The sequence below is a fragment of the Nansenia antarctica genome, assembly GCF_963989245.1.
Source record: "Nansenia antarctica genome assembly, chromosome: 13".
Taxonomy (NCBI): domain Eukaryota; kingdom Metazoa; phylum Chordata; class Actinopteri; order Argentiniformes; family Microstomatidae; genus Nansenia; species Nansenia antarctica.
Genome location: NC_137683.1, coordinates 15,930,047 through 15,947,187, shown reverse-complemented (window position 1 = coordinate 15,947,187; position 17,141 = coordinate 15,930,047). Strand labels below are relative to the sequence as shown.

Genomic DNA, 17,141 nt, shown 5'->3' with positions numbered 1-17,141 from the left:
ACACGGATCCACCGTCGCCCCCACACTAATGCGTCTCTGCGGTTGGTTTAGGATTCTGTGATTCGTGCGTAAAGCCCGCCTACAGATGCGCACACGACGTGCTGTGCTCCACCTACCTGCTGATAATAATAATAATAATAATAATAATAATAATAATAATAATATTCATAATAACAATCACCTTTATTTGTAGGCTAGCATTTTTCCGTTGCATCATTATAGAATCATCATTTAATCATTTGAATTACTGTTGTAGTGCCGAGAGACGGGAGTCGGAGGCGGTGTATCGAATGTCACAGCTAGACGTTTATTTAACCACATGCTTCAAGCAGTAACTATAACTGACGTAACAACTTGGGTACCACGCACTTAACTCTCCGTGCGGAACAATACTCCCAACCCATAGTTCCGTGGGTGAATTATGTTAACCCACCACACAAGCCCCCCCAGGGGCAGGGGCAGGGGCAGCCGGCGCAGCTGAAGGCACCGCGACCGGGGGCGGGGGGTGGGGCATGGGGCGTCGTGGCGAATGAAGACAAAGTCTGACGAGCGCAGCTCGGTGGGGACCCGGAAAGCAGGGGTACCGTGCTGTGAAGTGGGGACGGGTGCGAACACCTCAGCGGTGTTCGGTCAGAGGACAGGTCAGACGGGGTCCCAAAGCGCGCGACCCACGTGCCGACGAACGCACGGGCCACGTCGGAAGACGCCGTCGAGGAGAGGGGAACGGCTTCGGGCCAGCTGGTCGTCCTGTCCACCATGGTGAAAAGTTAGGTGAAGCCGTGAGAGGCGGGCAGTGGTCCCACAAGGTCGACGTTGACGTGGTCGAACCTCCTCTCAGGAACAGTGAAGGGCTCAAAAGGGGCTCTGGTATGGCGGTGTACTTTGGTGCGTTGACAGGCCACGCACGTGTCGACCCAGCCCCTTACCTCCTTCTTGAGTCCCTGCCATACGAACTTCTCAGAAACTAATTTCACGGACGGTTTCCTGCCGGGGTGGGAGAGGTTGTGTACAGCCTCAAAAACGGGCCGGCGCCAGTTCACAGGGACTAGCGGCCGCGGCTGGCCCGTAGAGAAGTCGCACAGCAGTTTTGCGCCTGAGTCACCGACTGCGACATCCTCCAAGCGTAGTCCTGTGTCCGCGTTCTTGAGGGTCTGGACCCCGTGATCGGAGGCCTGGTCTGCACTCATGCGGAGGTAGTCGAGACCCAGTTGAGCGGCCCCGACGACCGCTCTGGAGAGACAGTCCGCGACCACGTTGGACTTGCCAGCGATGTGTTGGATGTCTGTGGTGTACTGAGATATGTACGAGAGCTGGCGTTCCTGGCGGGCAGACCAAGGCTCGGCCACCTTGGACATGGAGAACGTGAGGGGTTTGTGATCCACGAACGCCGTGAACTCACGGCCTTCCAGCAGGAACCGGAAGTGGCGGACTGCCAAAAAGAGGCCAAGGAGCTCCCTGTCGAACGCGCTGTATTTGCGCTCTCTGGGCGTCAACTGACGGCTGAAAAAGGCGAGCGGCTGCCAGTCCGACGCATCGGTGGTGATGGCAATAGGGGTGGGCCAACGGGTGGGCCAACATGGCGGCCTGGCTTAGGGCGGTCTTGGTGGCCATGAAGGCGGCTTCCCTCTCGGCCGTCCATTCGATGGCCTGGTTGGGGGATTTGTCCCTCATAGCCTCGTACAGCGGGTGCATGGTGTGGGCTGCACGGTGGATGAACCGGTGATAAAAAGTCACCATTCCGAGAAACTCTCGGAGTGCTCGAGCTGTGCGTGGAAACGGCCTCCACCTTCGATGGGAGGGGGGCGGCCCCATCTTTGTTGATGAGATGCCCAAGGAATTGGATGGAGGGTAACCCGAACAGACACTTCGCCGGGTTAATGATCAGGCCATGTTGGCTGAGCCTCGTGAAGAGGTCTCGGAGATGTGCCAGGTGCTCTTCCTCCGAGGAGCTGGCAACGAGGATGTCGTCCAAATAGACGAAAAGGAATGGCATGTCTCTGAGCGTCGAATCCATTAGCCGCTGAAAGGACTGGGCTGCATTCTTAAGTCCAAGCGGCATGCGTAGGAATTCGAATAGCCCGAACGCCGTGATCACCGCCGTTTTGGGAATGTCTGAAGGGTGCACGGGGACTTGGTGGTAGCCACGCACTAGGTCCCCCTTTGAGAAAACCAGCTTACCCGCCAGATGCGCAGAGAAGTCCTGAATGTGGGGGACTGGGTAGCGGTCGGGTGTCGTAGCGTCGTTGAGGCGGCGGTAGTCGCCACACGGTCGCCATCCGCCGTCTGGTTTCGGCACGATGTGTAGCGGTGAGGCCCATGGGCTGTCTGAGCGGCGGATGATACCAAGGCGCTCCATGTTGGCGAACTCAGACTTAGCGACTGTTAGCCTGTCGGGGTTGAGCCGCCGGGCCCTAGCGTAGATGGGGGCGCCCTTGGTCTCTATGTGGTGCTCCACCCCATGCTTGGTAGTGGTGGCGGAAAATGTGGGCTGTGTCAAGCTGGGGAACTCGCTGAGCAGGTGCTGATAGTTGTCACCCTCTGAGAGTGAGCTGGAGAGCCCGCCGTATGTCGCCTCACCGCGGACACATGCAAGTGAGGAGAATGTCAGTGCGTCCACCAGGTGGTTGTTCTTGACGTCCACGAGCAGTCCGTGAGCACATAGGAAATCTGCACAGAGGAGGGGGAAAGAGATGTCGGCCGTGACGAAGTCCCATGTAAACCGCTGACCCCCGAAACATAGGTCTACAGCTTTCGTGCCATAGGTGCGGATGGGGGTGTCGTTAGCGGACTTTAAATGTGGGCCATGACCTCCCCTGGCGGTGTCATCCACTGTCGCAGGCAGGACGCTCCTCTGAGCACCGGTGTCACAGAGGAATTTGCACCCGGAGAGAGTGTCTCTGATGAATAGTAGCTGATTTGTTGTGCCCACACTCATAGCCACTACAGAGCGCAGGCTTTGCCGTTTCCCGTCGAGCTGTAGTTGCAAGGGGAGCGGCACCTCTTCGCTTTCGCGCCAAAGTGTGAGTGAAAATAGCACATGCCTGGGCTAGTACGGCTATCGGTGGTAGGTGGGCCCTTGTTAGCTAGCCTGTCTCTGCCAGGGGGAGTGTAATTGTGTGTATATATATATACATATATATATATATATCAGTATATATATATCAGTGGAGGCTGGTGACTTCCAGAATTGAGGAGGCCAAATTGTTTTCCGCTTGCTCGCTTCACTCGCGATGGAATGTTCCCTGTTCTTCTTATCTGTCTTTGTTAAAAATTATTAATTGGTGTTTGGCGGTACTGAAGGGATTGGGACACTCTCAGGATGGTGGATGAAGCAGCTTTTATTGCCTGCACAATGGGTCATCAAATAAACAAAACAATTGGCATGAATCTCTGGCCCGCCTGCAGCAGCTATTGTCCCTTCTGCTCAGGCTCACAACATTCACCACAACATACTACATACAATCAATGACATGTCAAAAGCACTCAAACACTATGTCAATCAGACACACAACATACAATTCAGAACAATACTTCATCCATTTCTAATATTTATCCTGCAGAACAGCACTCATACACGCGTGTGGCGGAAAAAGGTACTACATGTGGAATGCAACATGACGTTACTGACTAGCCATGCCCTAGATCGCGAATGCTAGCAACACCACGAGTGGACTCTTACAAAATGCACCAACACATAGAACTCAAACAACATATGTAATAAGTTACCTGCACAATGGGTCATCAAATAAACAAAACAATTGGCATGAATCTCTGGTCCGCCTGCAGCAGCTATTGTCCCTTCTGCTCAGGCTCACAACATTCACCACAACATACTACTACATGTCAATCTTTCAGCCCTGGACTCAATGCATGGTGAGGCCAGGCCTCCTCTGCCCACCCATTTTCAGTGATTTGGCCAATCACATATTGCCATGAAAAAAATTGCATTACATTGACTTCTATGAGAAACCACTTTCCTGGGGGAGGCCTGGCCTCCCTCAATACAAACGGATAGGGATTCTGGCCTGTAGGTGCTTTTACAATTGCAATATTGGGTTTCTTTTAGCCATGTGAAAATTCAGATTTATGAACAAAACGGAAATAATATGAATATAAAAAAAATTAAAATATGTTTTTTGTTAAATAAATAAATAAAAGTATTGCTTTTTAAAATCTCTCTCTTCTCTCAAATTATTGGGGAGGCCAGGCCTCCTCCACCTCTATGGAGGAGCCTCCACTGATATATATATATATATACTTTTCCACTCTTATTTGAGACATTCATAGATTGTGTAGCAGAACATTTATTGAGTCAAAATTAAAATACTACGGCCAAATCTGTAATCTCTATGCTGCTATTTGTCTGTTTTACACCATTATAACATAAACCTCTCTGCTTATGGTCTGAACGCACTTCACACTCAACACCCACCTCACATCTAGTATGAGTAGTACGCTAGTATGCCATTCCGAACACAGCCTATAATAAAGCCGACCAATGAGGTGTCACAGGAAGGTGAGCGCTCGACGCCGCGTAAATGACGTGGAAACACAGCGCCAACACGGCGTACATGTTTATGATGAAGAAGATCCGACGATTTTTTTAACAGCTTGGCATTTTTACTTGGAATTAAAGTCATCTAGGAATTGTCACGTTACGAATCGACCGATTCCATTTAAACACGGTCCTTCACCCTGCCCTCTCGCCATGGATAGATGGGTAGATGATGGCGATCTAACGTCGTCAGACCAGATGATCATCATGTCAGAGCAGACGGGGTTCGTGGCTCCTGCCGGGCTGTGCTGGGTGTCCGTGCTGTGCTGCCTGCTGCTCGCCTGCTCCTACGTGGGCAGCCTGTACGTCTGGAGGAGTGACCTGCCCAGGTAAGGCTCTGATTTTCTTATGTCTTGTTGTTAGATTTTGTTGGGGGGGATTGTTAGTAAATCTGTAGCAGGGTCCCGTGGTTAAATACGGAAGCGCTATCGACGTATAATGCCTGGCCATGTTACTACTAAACAAGAGAGCTGATGATGTCGCTTCCGGCATTAAAGACAACCGACATTACTGCTGGTGAATGTATGTTGTTGACATCGCACCAGACAGACAGACAGTCCCACCAGACAGACAGACAGTCCCACCAGACAGACAGACAGACAGACAGACAGACAGTCACCAGACAGACAGACAGACAGTCCCACCAGACAGACAGACAGTCCCACCAGACAGACAGTCACCAGACAGACAGTCACCAGACAGACAGCCACCAGACAGACAGACAGTCCCACCACCAGACAGACAGACAGTCCCACCAGACAGACAGACAGTCACCAGACAGACAGTCACCAGACAGACAGTCCCACCAGACAGACAGACAGTCACCAGACAGACAGACAGTCACCAGACAGACAGTCACCAGACAGACAGTCACCAGACAGACAGCCACCAGACAGACAGACAGTCCCACCACCAGACAGACAGACAGTCCCACCAGACAGACAGACAGTCACCAGACAGACAGACAGTCACCAGACAGACAGACAGTCACCAGACAGACAGTCCCACCAGACAGACAGTCACCAGACAGACAGTCACCAGACAGACAGTCCCACCAGACAGACAGTCACCAGACAGACAGACAGTCACCAGACAGACAGTCCCACCAGACAGACAGTCCCACCAGACAGACAGACAGTCACCAGACAGACAGTCCCACCAGACGGACAGTCCCAACAGACAGACAGTCCCACCAGACAGTCCCACCAGACAGACAGTCACCAGACAGACAGACAGTCACCAGACAGACAGTCACCAGACAGACAGTCCCACCAGACAGACAGACAGTCCAACCAGACAGACGGGGGACACAGGGGGGGACTATAGTTCAATAGGGGGGGCAGCCAAAAGCGACCCCCGCAACATTATGGGGTCAAAAATGAATTCCGCCACCCACCTCTCTCTTCAACATCTAGACTACAACATCTAGACTACTAAGTGGAAACAGTTACTTTTCTTACATAACAGTTAGGCTACACAGTGTATTATTTAGGCTATGTCTTCATAGTTTTTTTGTTGGCTACATTAATGTCATGTTCTCTTCTCACATGAAAATCCGAATCATGACCCAGAGCAAGTGGATGAGTTTGCAACATTGTTGCATAAATAATTGATTTGCGTTCTCACAGCCCTTTATGTAAACGAAGTAAGCATCCGTCGGCTGTTTGCTCCGGGAGTGACTTCGAATGTGCGTTCTCACAGCTCCAAACGACGCAGAGCAAAGCTAATTTTATCCTAAACTCAGATTCCAAGTGAAGCAAATGTTCTAGTGAGAACACACCCTAACTCTTTCACCTTGTAAGCAAGGTGCATATAGAGACCCAGCAATTCCTTTTTGTCCTCTGTGGGGGACATGTGTCTGAGATCTCTAAGTCAAGCATCATTTATGCAATCTATTTGAGTCCTATTGTCCTGTACAGAGCACATCCTGGGCTTTCTGATGATGTCACCGTTGTGTGGGTATGGCTATGGCACATGGCGCATTTTTTCAAAATGGCTTGTATCCCATGTTCCATATTTTATTTTAAGGGAGGTAAGTGATCATTCTTTTGCAGATATTATATTTCTTCTGCTAATAATCAAATTGTTCCTTCAATTTGAGAGTCTTAACTTTCACTACGTATTTACTGATTGACAGCACTCAACACCCAATGGGTATTGGGGGGGCACACAGGGGGGCCAATCAGATCGCGGGTGCCACACTCTAGCTCCGCCCCTGCCCACCAGACAGACAGTCCCACCAGACAGACAGACAGACAGACAGACAGTCCCACCACCAGACAGACAGACAGACAGACAGACAGTCCCACCAGACAGACAGACAGTCCCACCACCGGTTCTCGGTTTGTTTTCCGAAATGTCAGTAATGAACACGTGTTGTGTGTCTGTCACGTGTGTGTGCGCTGACCCTCTAGGGACCACCCGGCCGTGATCAAGCGGCGCTTCACCAGCGTGCTGGTCGTGTCGGCCCTGTCGCCCGTCTTCGTCTGGGCATGGAAAGAATACACAGGTGTGAAGGTGAGTGACCTCGTTAAAGAGTTAGAACACTAACTCTTATCTTACACTGAAGAACTGATCGTTGTGCACAGCTCATCAAGAAAACACTGGTCTGGCCTAGACAAGACAATTCATGAATTGTTTAGTGTTAGTCTAATGCAGTGGTTCTCAACCTTTTTTGGGCCAGCGCCCCCCTGTACATTATCCAGGTCTCTTACTGCCCCCCATCAAAAAAAGTAGGCTTATTTTCTTCCCTGAATATTAATGTTGACTAATATTCTGTGTTATATCACAGAATAACAATAACACAGCAGTGATTTCACACATGTCCGGTGCAGAACAAACAGTAGGCTACAAAACTGTACATTACAACTAACATTGAACACTGAAAACACGGTTTTGCCCGAGCAAACTGACCGTTCGTGCATTTACGAACGTACCCGTAATAACACTGCTGACAGCTGATCAATCGCAAGCAGAGTAGTGGTTTCCTATAGCAACAAAAGACGCTGACAGCTGTTCGGAGTGCTTATGTGTTCGTTTCCAGGACATCACAAGAGGAGCAACATATCACAAAAAAAGTGATCGTTTGTAAACGTTAAGACGAACACATCGCAATGCTAACCTCAGAATGGCACTAGGGATAACATCCACAACAACACTTAACATTAATACATTTATGTAATATACTGTAATGAACCTGCGAGGGGAGGGGACATTCGTAGCTGATTTCTCTAGGTTCGATTATTGGTAAGCGACAGAGAGCTTTCCGGACTGGTTACAATACGATCGCTTTTTTGAGATCGCTTGTTGTTCCTGCTGTGATGTTCTGGTATGGTGGTATGGTATTAGGCATTAGCACTCATTTTAACTAAATTAAATAAGCTGTATTGAAAGGAAGCGAAACGCATAAGCGCAGAGGGTAGTGTGTATACGCCGGGAGTGAGTATTTGGCACGTCACTGGCGGGGACATGGACTGAGTATCACAACTAAAATAAGAAATGTTTCGCTTATAGCCAACAATTACAATGAGCCCACAAACTGAAACATATGTCACTCAAGCATAGCCTACAAGGAAAACACTCATAGAAGTTGGGCATTGAAAGTTGGCTTGTGCTAGCATTAGCTATGGTGCATCCATAGTCAACATGACGTTACAGATGGGATGAACCGGGGTTCTTTCTATCGTAGCCTAGCACAGTATTGCAATTTCTGCACTGTACATGAACTGTCAAGATTCTTCTACAATGCAGCTTACCCAGACACATTGGAAACTATCAAAAGCTCTGCCTTTGCTAGCTGAGTTTTTAGCTTCTCCATCTTCTTGATGACACTCACTTTTATTTTTTTGGGGCGCTGCGCTACATGTGTCTGCGTCACAGAGCCCGGCCAAGTTCGGAGCGCTCAGAGATGGGTGCTCTGACTGAAAAGACGGTTTGTCCGAGCGAACTGAACGTTTGTGCATTTACGAACGTACCCGTAATAACACTGCTGACAGCTGTTTTTCATGAGAAAAATACTTTATGCGTGAACGCCCCCCAAGAACACCTCAACGCCCCCCTTTAAAAAATATTTGTTTTAGGGCCCCCCGATGTTGTCTGAACGCCCCCGTTGAGAAACGATGGTCTAATGTATTGTCTAGTCTTGATGCATTCCAATATTAATGCCCAGTTTATGTCTTTAGGGGGTTAACTCTCTCTCCTGTCCTCTGATTGGACAGTTGATGGTAACAGGATTGACTCTCTCTCCTGTCCTCTGATTGGACAGTTGATGGTAACAGGGTTGACTCTCTCTCCTGTCCTCTGATTGGACAGTTGATGGTAACAGGGTTGACTCTCTCTCCTGTCCTCTGATTGGACAGTTGATGGTAACAGGGTTGACTCTCTCTCCTGTCCTCTGATTGGACAGTTGATGGTAACAGGGTTGACTCTCTCTCCTGTGCTCTGATTGGACAGTTGATGGTAACAGGGTTGACTCTCTCTCCTGTCCTCTGATTGGCAGCCCGGCCCCTCGCTGCTGCCTCTGATGGGCATCCGCCTGGAGGGCCTGATCCCCGCCATCCTGCTGCCTCTGCTGCTCACCATGGTAACAGACTTGACTTTGATGTATTTTTAAATGACATTTTGAGCTGTAGCTTCGTTGCCATGAGTCGTTATGTTTTCAGGGATTTGAGGAGATCTAAATGCTAAAATGCTGGTGTCAACATATTTTTGAGTCATAGGCACTGAGACTGTTCTAGTATTATAAGACAACATAATAACAACAAAGGTTGAGTGGTGTTCTATCTCGTGCGCTCCTCTTGTCAGTGCAATATGACAACCCTTGTGTACATAAGGTTCAGATACAGGAAAAGTTAGGATATTTATAGCATAGCATAGAGTACAGCACAGTGTTTTATTGTATAGTATAGTAGATAGTGTACATAGCCTTTATTTATGTAAACCAGCTCTTTTCCCTTTTTTATTTTACCCGTGGACCTCTTGTTTTTTAGTCTTTTTTCCAAGCACCAGGGGAGCCCCCCCTCCTAAATTTCGTTGTATGGTACCTGTACTGTATTAATGACAATAACGACCATTCATTCATTCATTCATTCAGGTGCTGTTCCTCGGCCCTCTCATCCAGCTGGCTATGGACTGTCCCTGGGGCTTCATGGACGGCATACGCGTGGCCTTTGGTGAGGGAGCAGAGACGTGGGCCTGCCTAGTTTCAACTTCCTACTTTTAGTGTTACGTCACATTACACAAGTGTAAGAGAGTAAAATCCTTTAGGCTTCGGTTCCTGACATCGCAGCACAAAGACAATAAGACAATAGGCATCATTCCAGATAAAAAAAAGTGACAACTAAAGACAGGATACAATTACCAGTATCCAGACAAATTTGCAGACAATAAGGCACTAAGACGTAGTTCAATATTTAAAAAAAAAGTGTCAATAGTACACGTGCCTATTCATTGTGTGGTGTGATCATACAGACATCTCTCTGACGCTCTCTCCCTCTCTCCGTGTGTCCCCTTGTCAGACCCGTGGTTCTGGGCTCTGTGTGTGAGCGACATGCGCTGGCTGAGGAACCAGGTGGTGGCCCCCCTGACGGAGGAGCTGGTGTTCCGCGCCTGCATGCTGCCCATGCTGGTGCCCTGCGCCAGCCCCTCCACCGCCATCTTCACCTGCCCGCTCTTCTTCGGAGTGGGTGAGTCGACCGCGCTGCCCGTCGGATGGGGGGTGTGTGGGGTGTTATTGCTGCTGAGGAGGATCTGTGTGTCGATTTATACCTCTGGATACGACGGACGGGCGTTTGAAATGTTTTTTACTGTTCGAATACTCGTATACATGTTTTCCAGAGTGCTGAAATAAATACCCTATCGGAAGAAACACCAGCACCATTGCCGGTGTTCTGCCAATGTATACCGCCTTGTCAATGTATGCTGCCTTGTCAATGTATGCTGCCATGTCAGTTTATACTGCCATGTCAATGTCTGCTGCCTTGTCAATGTATGCTGCCTTGTCAATGTATGCTGCCATGTCAATGTATGCTGCCATGTCAATTTATGCTGCCGTGTCAATGTATGCTGCCTTGTCAATGTATGCTGCCTTGTCAATGTATGCTGCCTTGTCAATGTATGCTGCCATGTCAATGTATTCTGCCTTGTAGCTGCCATGTCAATGTATGCTGCCTTGTAGCTGCCTTGTCAATGTATGCTGCCTTGTCAATGTAGCTGCCTTGTCAATGTATGCTGCCTTGTCAATGTATGCTGCCTTGTCAATGTATGCTGCCTTGTCAATGTATGCTGCCTTGTCAATGTATGCTGCCGTGTCAATGTATGCTGCCGTGTCAATGTATGCTGCCGTGTCAATGTATGCTGCCATGTCAATATATGCTGCCAATGCCATGTCAATGTAGCTGCCATGTCAATGTAGCTGCCTTGTCAATGTATGCTGCCTTGTCAATGTATGCTGCCTTGTCAATGTATGCTGCCTTGTCAATGTATGCTGCCTTGTCAATGTAGCTGCCTTGTCAATGTAGCTGCCTTGTCAATGTAGCTGCTTTGTCAAAGTAGCTGCCGTGTCAATGTATGCTGCCTTGTCAATGTAGCTGCCTTGTCAATGTATGCTGCCATGTCAATATATGCTGCCTTGTCAATGTATGCTGCCTTGTCAATGTATGCTGCCTTGTCAATGTATGCTGCCATGTCAATGTATGCTGCCTTGTCAATGTAGCTGCCTTGTCAATGTATGCTGCCATGTCAAACAATGTGTCGGTGGAATTTAATGTAATGTATTACTGGGTTGTAGTGTGTTAGTAGACAGACAGACACACACACACACACACACACACACACACCCCGTCATATTTGGACAAGTAACTTGAGCTCTCGGCCAAGTAAAAGATAAGTTCACTTGTCCGAAGGGCACGTACCTGAAAAAGCTTAATGTCAAGCCCTGACTAGGTCACCCCTCTAGCGGATACACATTTTCAACTGAGGGTCATGAGAACCATCCCTTAACATGACATGTTGTGTTGACTGACGGTACGTGGGTGACTTTACCAACTGTTGTCGTGTGTCTTCACAGCCCACTTTCATCATGTGATCGAGCTGCTGCGTTTCAGACAGGGCACTGTGTCTGGGATCTTCCTCTCTGCAGGTAAATGTCCACGGTGAACTAAAACCACTGTACCCCTGGCATCAATGACTTAATAACCTTCTTGTGTCTCCTCACCATGGAACATTAGGAGCTATGGCATCAAGTAACGATGACTAATGTCGTATGTGTTTGCGTTGCAGCGTTCCAGTTCTCCTACACAGCCGTCTTCGGGGCGTACACCGCCTTCATCTTCATCAGAACAGGTGAGCGCCTCGCCCCGTCAGACACCAACGTGGAGCTCCGAGCTACCCAAGTGCAATCGCCTTGTCTCTATGCTAGCATCGACAGCATGCTGTCAACTCTACACACTATGGGATCCAATGTGCCTTTGCTAAAGAGCGCCGCGCAACACTAAAATCACGTTCAAAGACCGTTCTGGTATTTTGTTGTCACTGCAGAGTGTGTCTGCCCCGACCAACATAAACTTAGTGCCAATATAGGCAGGGCAGTAAACTTAGTCAGGGGTGCAAACGTGTCACTTTTCTGCTAAATTAGCCGTTTTTATCTCAAAATAGGTCATCCATGTGAATTGTGTAGATCTGCAAAAAAAAAAATGTTTTGGGTGTGGTGGGGGGGGGGGGGGGGGGTCTAAGTCTCATCCATGTCAAATGATGCACAAGCTAGCTAATCTCCCTGTCTGCTAAACTCTGCTGCAGTTGAAATAATGTTTAGCTTCAGGGAGCTAGGTACAGTTCCAGACAGCATAGAGAACACAGTCACGGTAAACTGTTTTAGAAGTAATTCTGCAGGTGTTGAGGTCAGGGCTGCTGCTACTTACACACGCATCATTGTTAGACCACCGTTAGTGCTAGCGATATCTATTTAACACCATTAGTGCTAGCGCTATCCCCCCCCCCCCCCCCTAAGGTTAGCCACAAAAAAATGTGTCACCTTTTTGGGCCATCACCTGTTTGCACCCCTGTTAGTACCAATATAGGCAGGGCAGTAAACTTAGTATGAATATAGGCATTGTCCATTGTCCTCCTTCTCAAAACCAAAAGCTAATTCTACTGCATCAAAGATGGCTATAAAACATAACGCCTACATGGCAAAATGGCTATCAAATGCTGCAAGAACTCATCAGTAGCATCTAAAGCACCTAGCATCTACACAACTGTAATGGGTCCTGTACATTCAGTTTTCTGTGTAAGCGTCTTTGTCTGGTGATAAAGCAACAAAAATGCAATTTTCCCCCCTGTATGATCCATGGCCTGTTAAGCACTAGCGCTATTGCGCTCATGCAAATTGTCTTGCCCTGAACACGCTTCCTATGTTTACGTAGGTATTCATGCGTTACATCATCTCAAAGCTATGACTCTTGTGCTTCGAGCCAAATAATCCATCTCAAGATACAATCACAACAGCAGGCACAATCGACGTCACTGTCAGACCACCAACAAACAAAGTACCCTGACAAATTTGATAAAACTCATAGAGAAGCCTCATAGGTGACCACCGATCGATAACGTTCACCGATCGACCACCGATCGATAACAACGGTCTGTTTACATTGCCAAAGGTCTGAGACAATCCAGTGAAATATTTAGGCCAAGCTACTTTTTTTCCATCAAAAACCTCCCACGGATTGCTGGACTGGATTTCAAATGATGCGTCAAACATGCATCATCTGCCACGTATCCTTTTCAGTTTCAGTTCACAGTTTCAGTAGAACTATTTACTTTGGGTATACCTTGGGTAGGTGTTTTAGTTTAAGTATACAGGATCTTTAACAGGTTAACATCCTCCCCTGGTGCAACTTGTCCAGGGGTGTGTGTGCTTATGTATTTAGGAAAATCGACGCGTGAGGTGCGAATATCGTATTAGCATATTTTGAGAAGATGACACACCCCTCTCTGCGAGCCAGGCACGGGTGGAGCGCAGAGGTGACTTCACTCACTTTGGAAAATAGGAAAGAGCGCTCAAACCTCAGATGACGCTTGCAACTCTGCTAGCGCGGGTCTGAAAACCACCCTGAGTGTGAGTGTTTAGCGGAGCACTCTTTAGCGGAACCAAATTGGAGCCCTATATCTGTATTTTAGCTCCGTGGGGTCTTCATTCAACATTCAGTCTAAATGAAGTTAAACCAATGAAAACCTCTGGATGGGTAGATCCATAAGAGGTGGACTTGAATGTGTCCGCAACCTGTCATGTCTACCCCTGCCCGTCGATAACAACCTCTTACTTGTCTGCCCTCAGGTCACCTGGTGGGGCCGGTGCTGTGCCACTCCTTCTGCAACTACATGGGCTTCCCCGCCCTGGGCACGGCCCTGGAGCACCCCCACCACCTCACCGTCCTCTTCTGCTACCTGCTGGGGGTGCTGCTCTTCTTCCTGCTCCTCTTCCCCCTGACCAACCCCCTCTTCTACGGCCTCCCCACGCCCGTCTGCACCCTGGCCACCTCGCCTAGCTCTCTCTGCTTCTGATTTGCACGTCTTATGGGGATCCTACCTACCCACCCACCCACCCCCCCCCTCTGTACGCAGTGGACCGTTCCGTATATATATATATATATATATATATATATATATATATATATATATATATACATACCACCACCCTCTCGAACCACCAGCCAAAAAGGAGGGAGTGGGCCAAGCTACCGAGGACTTCTCTCCCTCTCGGGCCCCACGTGGGCTCGCTCTGTGGGGACGTGGGAAATGTAAGGAGGGTATATCAGGTCATGTATCAATGCTAATGGTTGTCTTGACTGCTCCTATGGGGCAGTAGCAAATGTATCAGATAGCCATACCCTATGTTCAGGTCAGGTCTGCCTTCGGTCAGTCAATAGCGTGGTCTTAAGCCTGATTTATACTCCTGCGTCGAATTTACGCCGTAGCCTACGCGAGGGCTCTCCAAGTTTATAGTTCTACGTTGGTCCGCGGACCGCGTCGCGTTGGTCGGTGTACTCATAGCGGCATAATAGCGATGAAAAAACGTATTTTTGTTATGCTTGTTGTAAAGAAAATGTCTATAATGCATTGAAATGACAGTAAACTAAGATAATAAGATGGTTATCATACATTTTCAAATCTTTATTAATAAGTAATTACAGAAAAGGTAAATGACATTTCTGTCATGACTTCCGCATTTACGAGAGAGTCGGAATGTGACGCTACCAAGCGGACCAATCACAGTTCTTATAGATAACTTAACATTAAATATGTCTTTAATCATAAATATAATTTAAACCCAACGAACAGCCATGGGGCTCCCTGTAACTAATCATTTATTTCTAAATAAACAGGATTGTACATCTCGTAAATGTGAATCGCGCTCCTTATAGGAAGGCTGTGCCTGACGCTTCCATAGGGCGCTCCGTTGAAACGGTGTACTCAAAGCGGCATAATAGCGATCTTTTTGTTGTTATGCTTGTTGTAAATAAAAGTTCTATGATGCATTGAAATGACATTAAACTAAGATAATACGATGGTTATCATAATTTTTCAAATCTTTATTAATAAGTAATTACAGAAAAGGTAAATGACATTTCTGTCATGACTTCCGCATTTACGAGAGAGTCGGAATGTGACGCTACCAAGCGGACCAATCACAGTTCTTATAGATAACTTAACATTAAATATGTCTATCATAAATATAATTTAAACCCAACGAACAGCCATGGGGCTCCCTGTAACTAATCATTTATTTCTAAATAAACAGGATTGTACATCTCGTAAATGTGAATCGCGCTCCTTATAGGAAGGCTGTGCCTGACGCTTCCATAGGGCGCTCCGTTGGAACGGTGTACTCAAAGCGGCATAATAGCGATCTTTTTGTTGTTATGCTTGTTGTAAATAAAAGTTCTATGATGCATTGAAATGACATTAAACTAAGATAATACGATGGTTATCATAATTTTTCAAATCTTTATTAATAAGTAATTACAGAAAAAGTAAATGACATTTCTGTCATGGCTTCCGCATTTTGGCCAACGAGAGAGTCTCATGTCGTAATCATGTGCTACCAAGCGGACCAATCACAGAGCTTACGGTTGCGTAGGCACTGCCGCGTACTTACATTTTTGGAGAGGTGCGCGTCAATCTACGCCGTAGCCTACGCAAGGCTACGCAAGCTACGCCGTAGCCTACGCCGTCGCCTACGCCGTCGATTTTACGCAGAAGCATAAACTGGGCTTTAGTGTTAGGCTCAACAGGGGACTGACACTATCTGGCCAAGAGAAGCGAGGTGCACTTTTGTAGTGAACTCATTCTGGTGAAATAAGTCAGTGTTTTCATAGAGGTGTTTCTGTAGAAAATAATATGTTGGTTATTTATACACATCTGCATGTTTCTAAGCTGTAGTGGGCCTTTTGTGGGGGTGGGTGGGTGGCTGGGTGGGTGTGAATGGGATTGTTACTGTTCTAAAGGTTGGACTTGTTACACTGTATTTGCATTTACCTCTGACAATTGGCCACGATTCTCAGAATTGGCCTGGAAGGCTCGCTTTCACGCCTACAATGCCCAAATTGTTGGCAATATCACAAAGGGTACGTTCTTACCCTGAATTCAATCGTCTCTCTCGCTCTCATTCTCATTCCAAAGTATCCATTGCAAGTCGATGCAGATAGCAGCCTAGAATTACTAACGTGTCATTACCGACGCTCGTTCGCTCGTGGCTTCGTCTGGAAGCCACACTGTATTAGGCCAAAGCTGTCGGTGGCTCTAGTCAGACGTAGCGGGACACAGGGTGTCATTTGAGACACATTTTCTTTTCGCTTTCACTGCCTGTTTATTTGAGCCATTTGTGGGGGGGGAGGGGGGCAGTACCTTAAGGTAGGGTACGACGACAGTGTCCTCAAGGGACGTGAACCCCCTAACACTCAGGTTGTCGTAGTACGTAGGTTCGGACGCTCTTACCACTACTTTGCATGCTGCTACATGTTGCAATACAAGATGTCAGGAAAGTCGACGGGCGACCTCGCTCTCACGTCAAGCTACGCCTCAAAAAGACGATACTATGTATCGTACGCTCTCTTATCACTGAGTTCATTCAGGATGTCACCCACCCCACCCACTCACCGGACCAGATGTTACGCTGTGTTTGTGACTGGCATGCTATTTATTTGACTTGTAGTCTGTTGCACTAATAGGCAAAGGACAGTTTAGGGGGGATGTTGTATTGTTTGAAGCATCTCCATGTCATCATCCTGCTCTAATTCGGGGCTGAGTTATAATTTTCCGGGGGGATAGCGATGGATCTTTCCTTCGTTTTGCAGACCCTTGTACTTATTTCTATTCGAATCGATAAAAGAAACCAGCAGATTGATTCTCACTGAATGTATTTGAATGCGTTTTCAAGGTAGATGGAGTCACTGGACGGTTTGGAAAGAGACTTTACTGTTTGATTAGGTACCGTTGTGGAGGTTGCAACAGCAGAGGCAGTTGCACAACTGAAAAGGCCTGAAGTAGCTGAGGGGCTTTAGTATCCACCACAAGACTCTACACTTTC

At 47.8% G+C, this 17,141-nt stretch overlaps 1 protein-coding gene across 1 annotated transcript; it reads left to right on the top strand.

The window, feature by feature from the left end:
- Nucleotides 1-4,708: 4,708 nt before the first annotated feature.
- On the top strand, nt 4,709-14,116 carry LOC308169328 (CAAX prenyl protease 2-like; the record flags this gene model as incomplete). The annotated part of the gene is made up of 8 exons (XM_080544013.1): nt 4,709-4,884; nt 6,970-7,072; nt 9,054-9,137; nt 9,648-9,726; nt 10,072-10,239; nt 11,622-11,693; nt 11,834-11,896; nt 13,890-14,116. The coding sequence occupies 8 exons, from the start codon at nt 4,709-4,711 to the stop codon at nt 14,114-14,116; spliced, it is 972 nt and encodes a 323-aa protein (XP_080400139.1).
- Between the last annotated feature and the right edge of the window lie 3,025 nt (nt 14,117-17,141).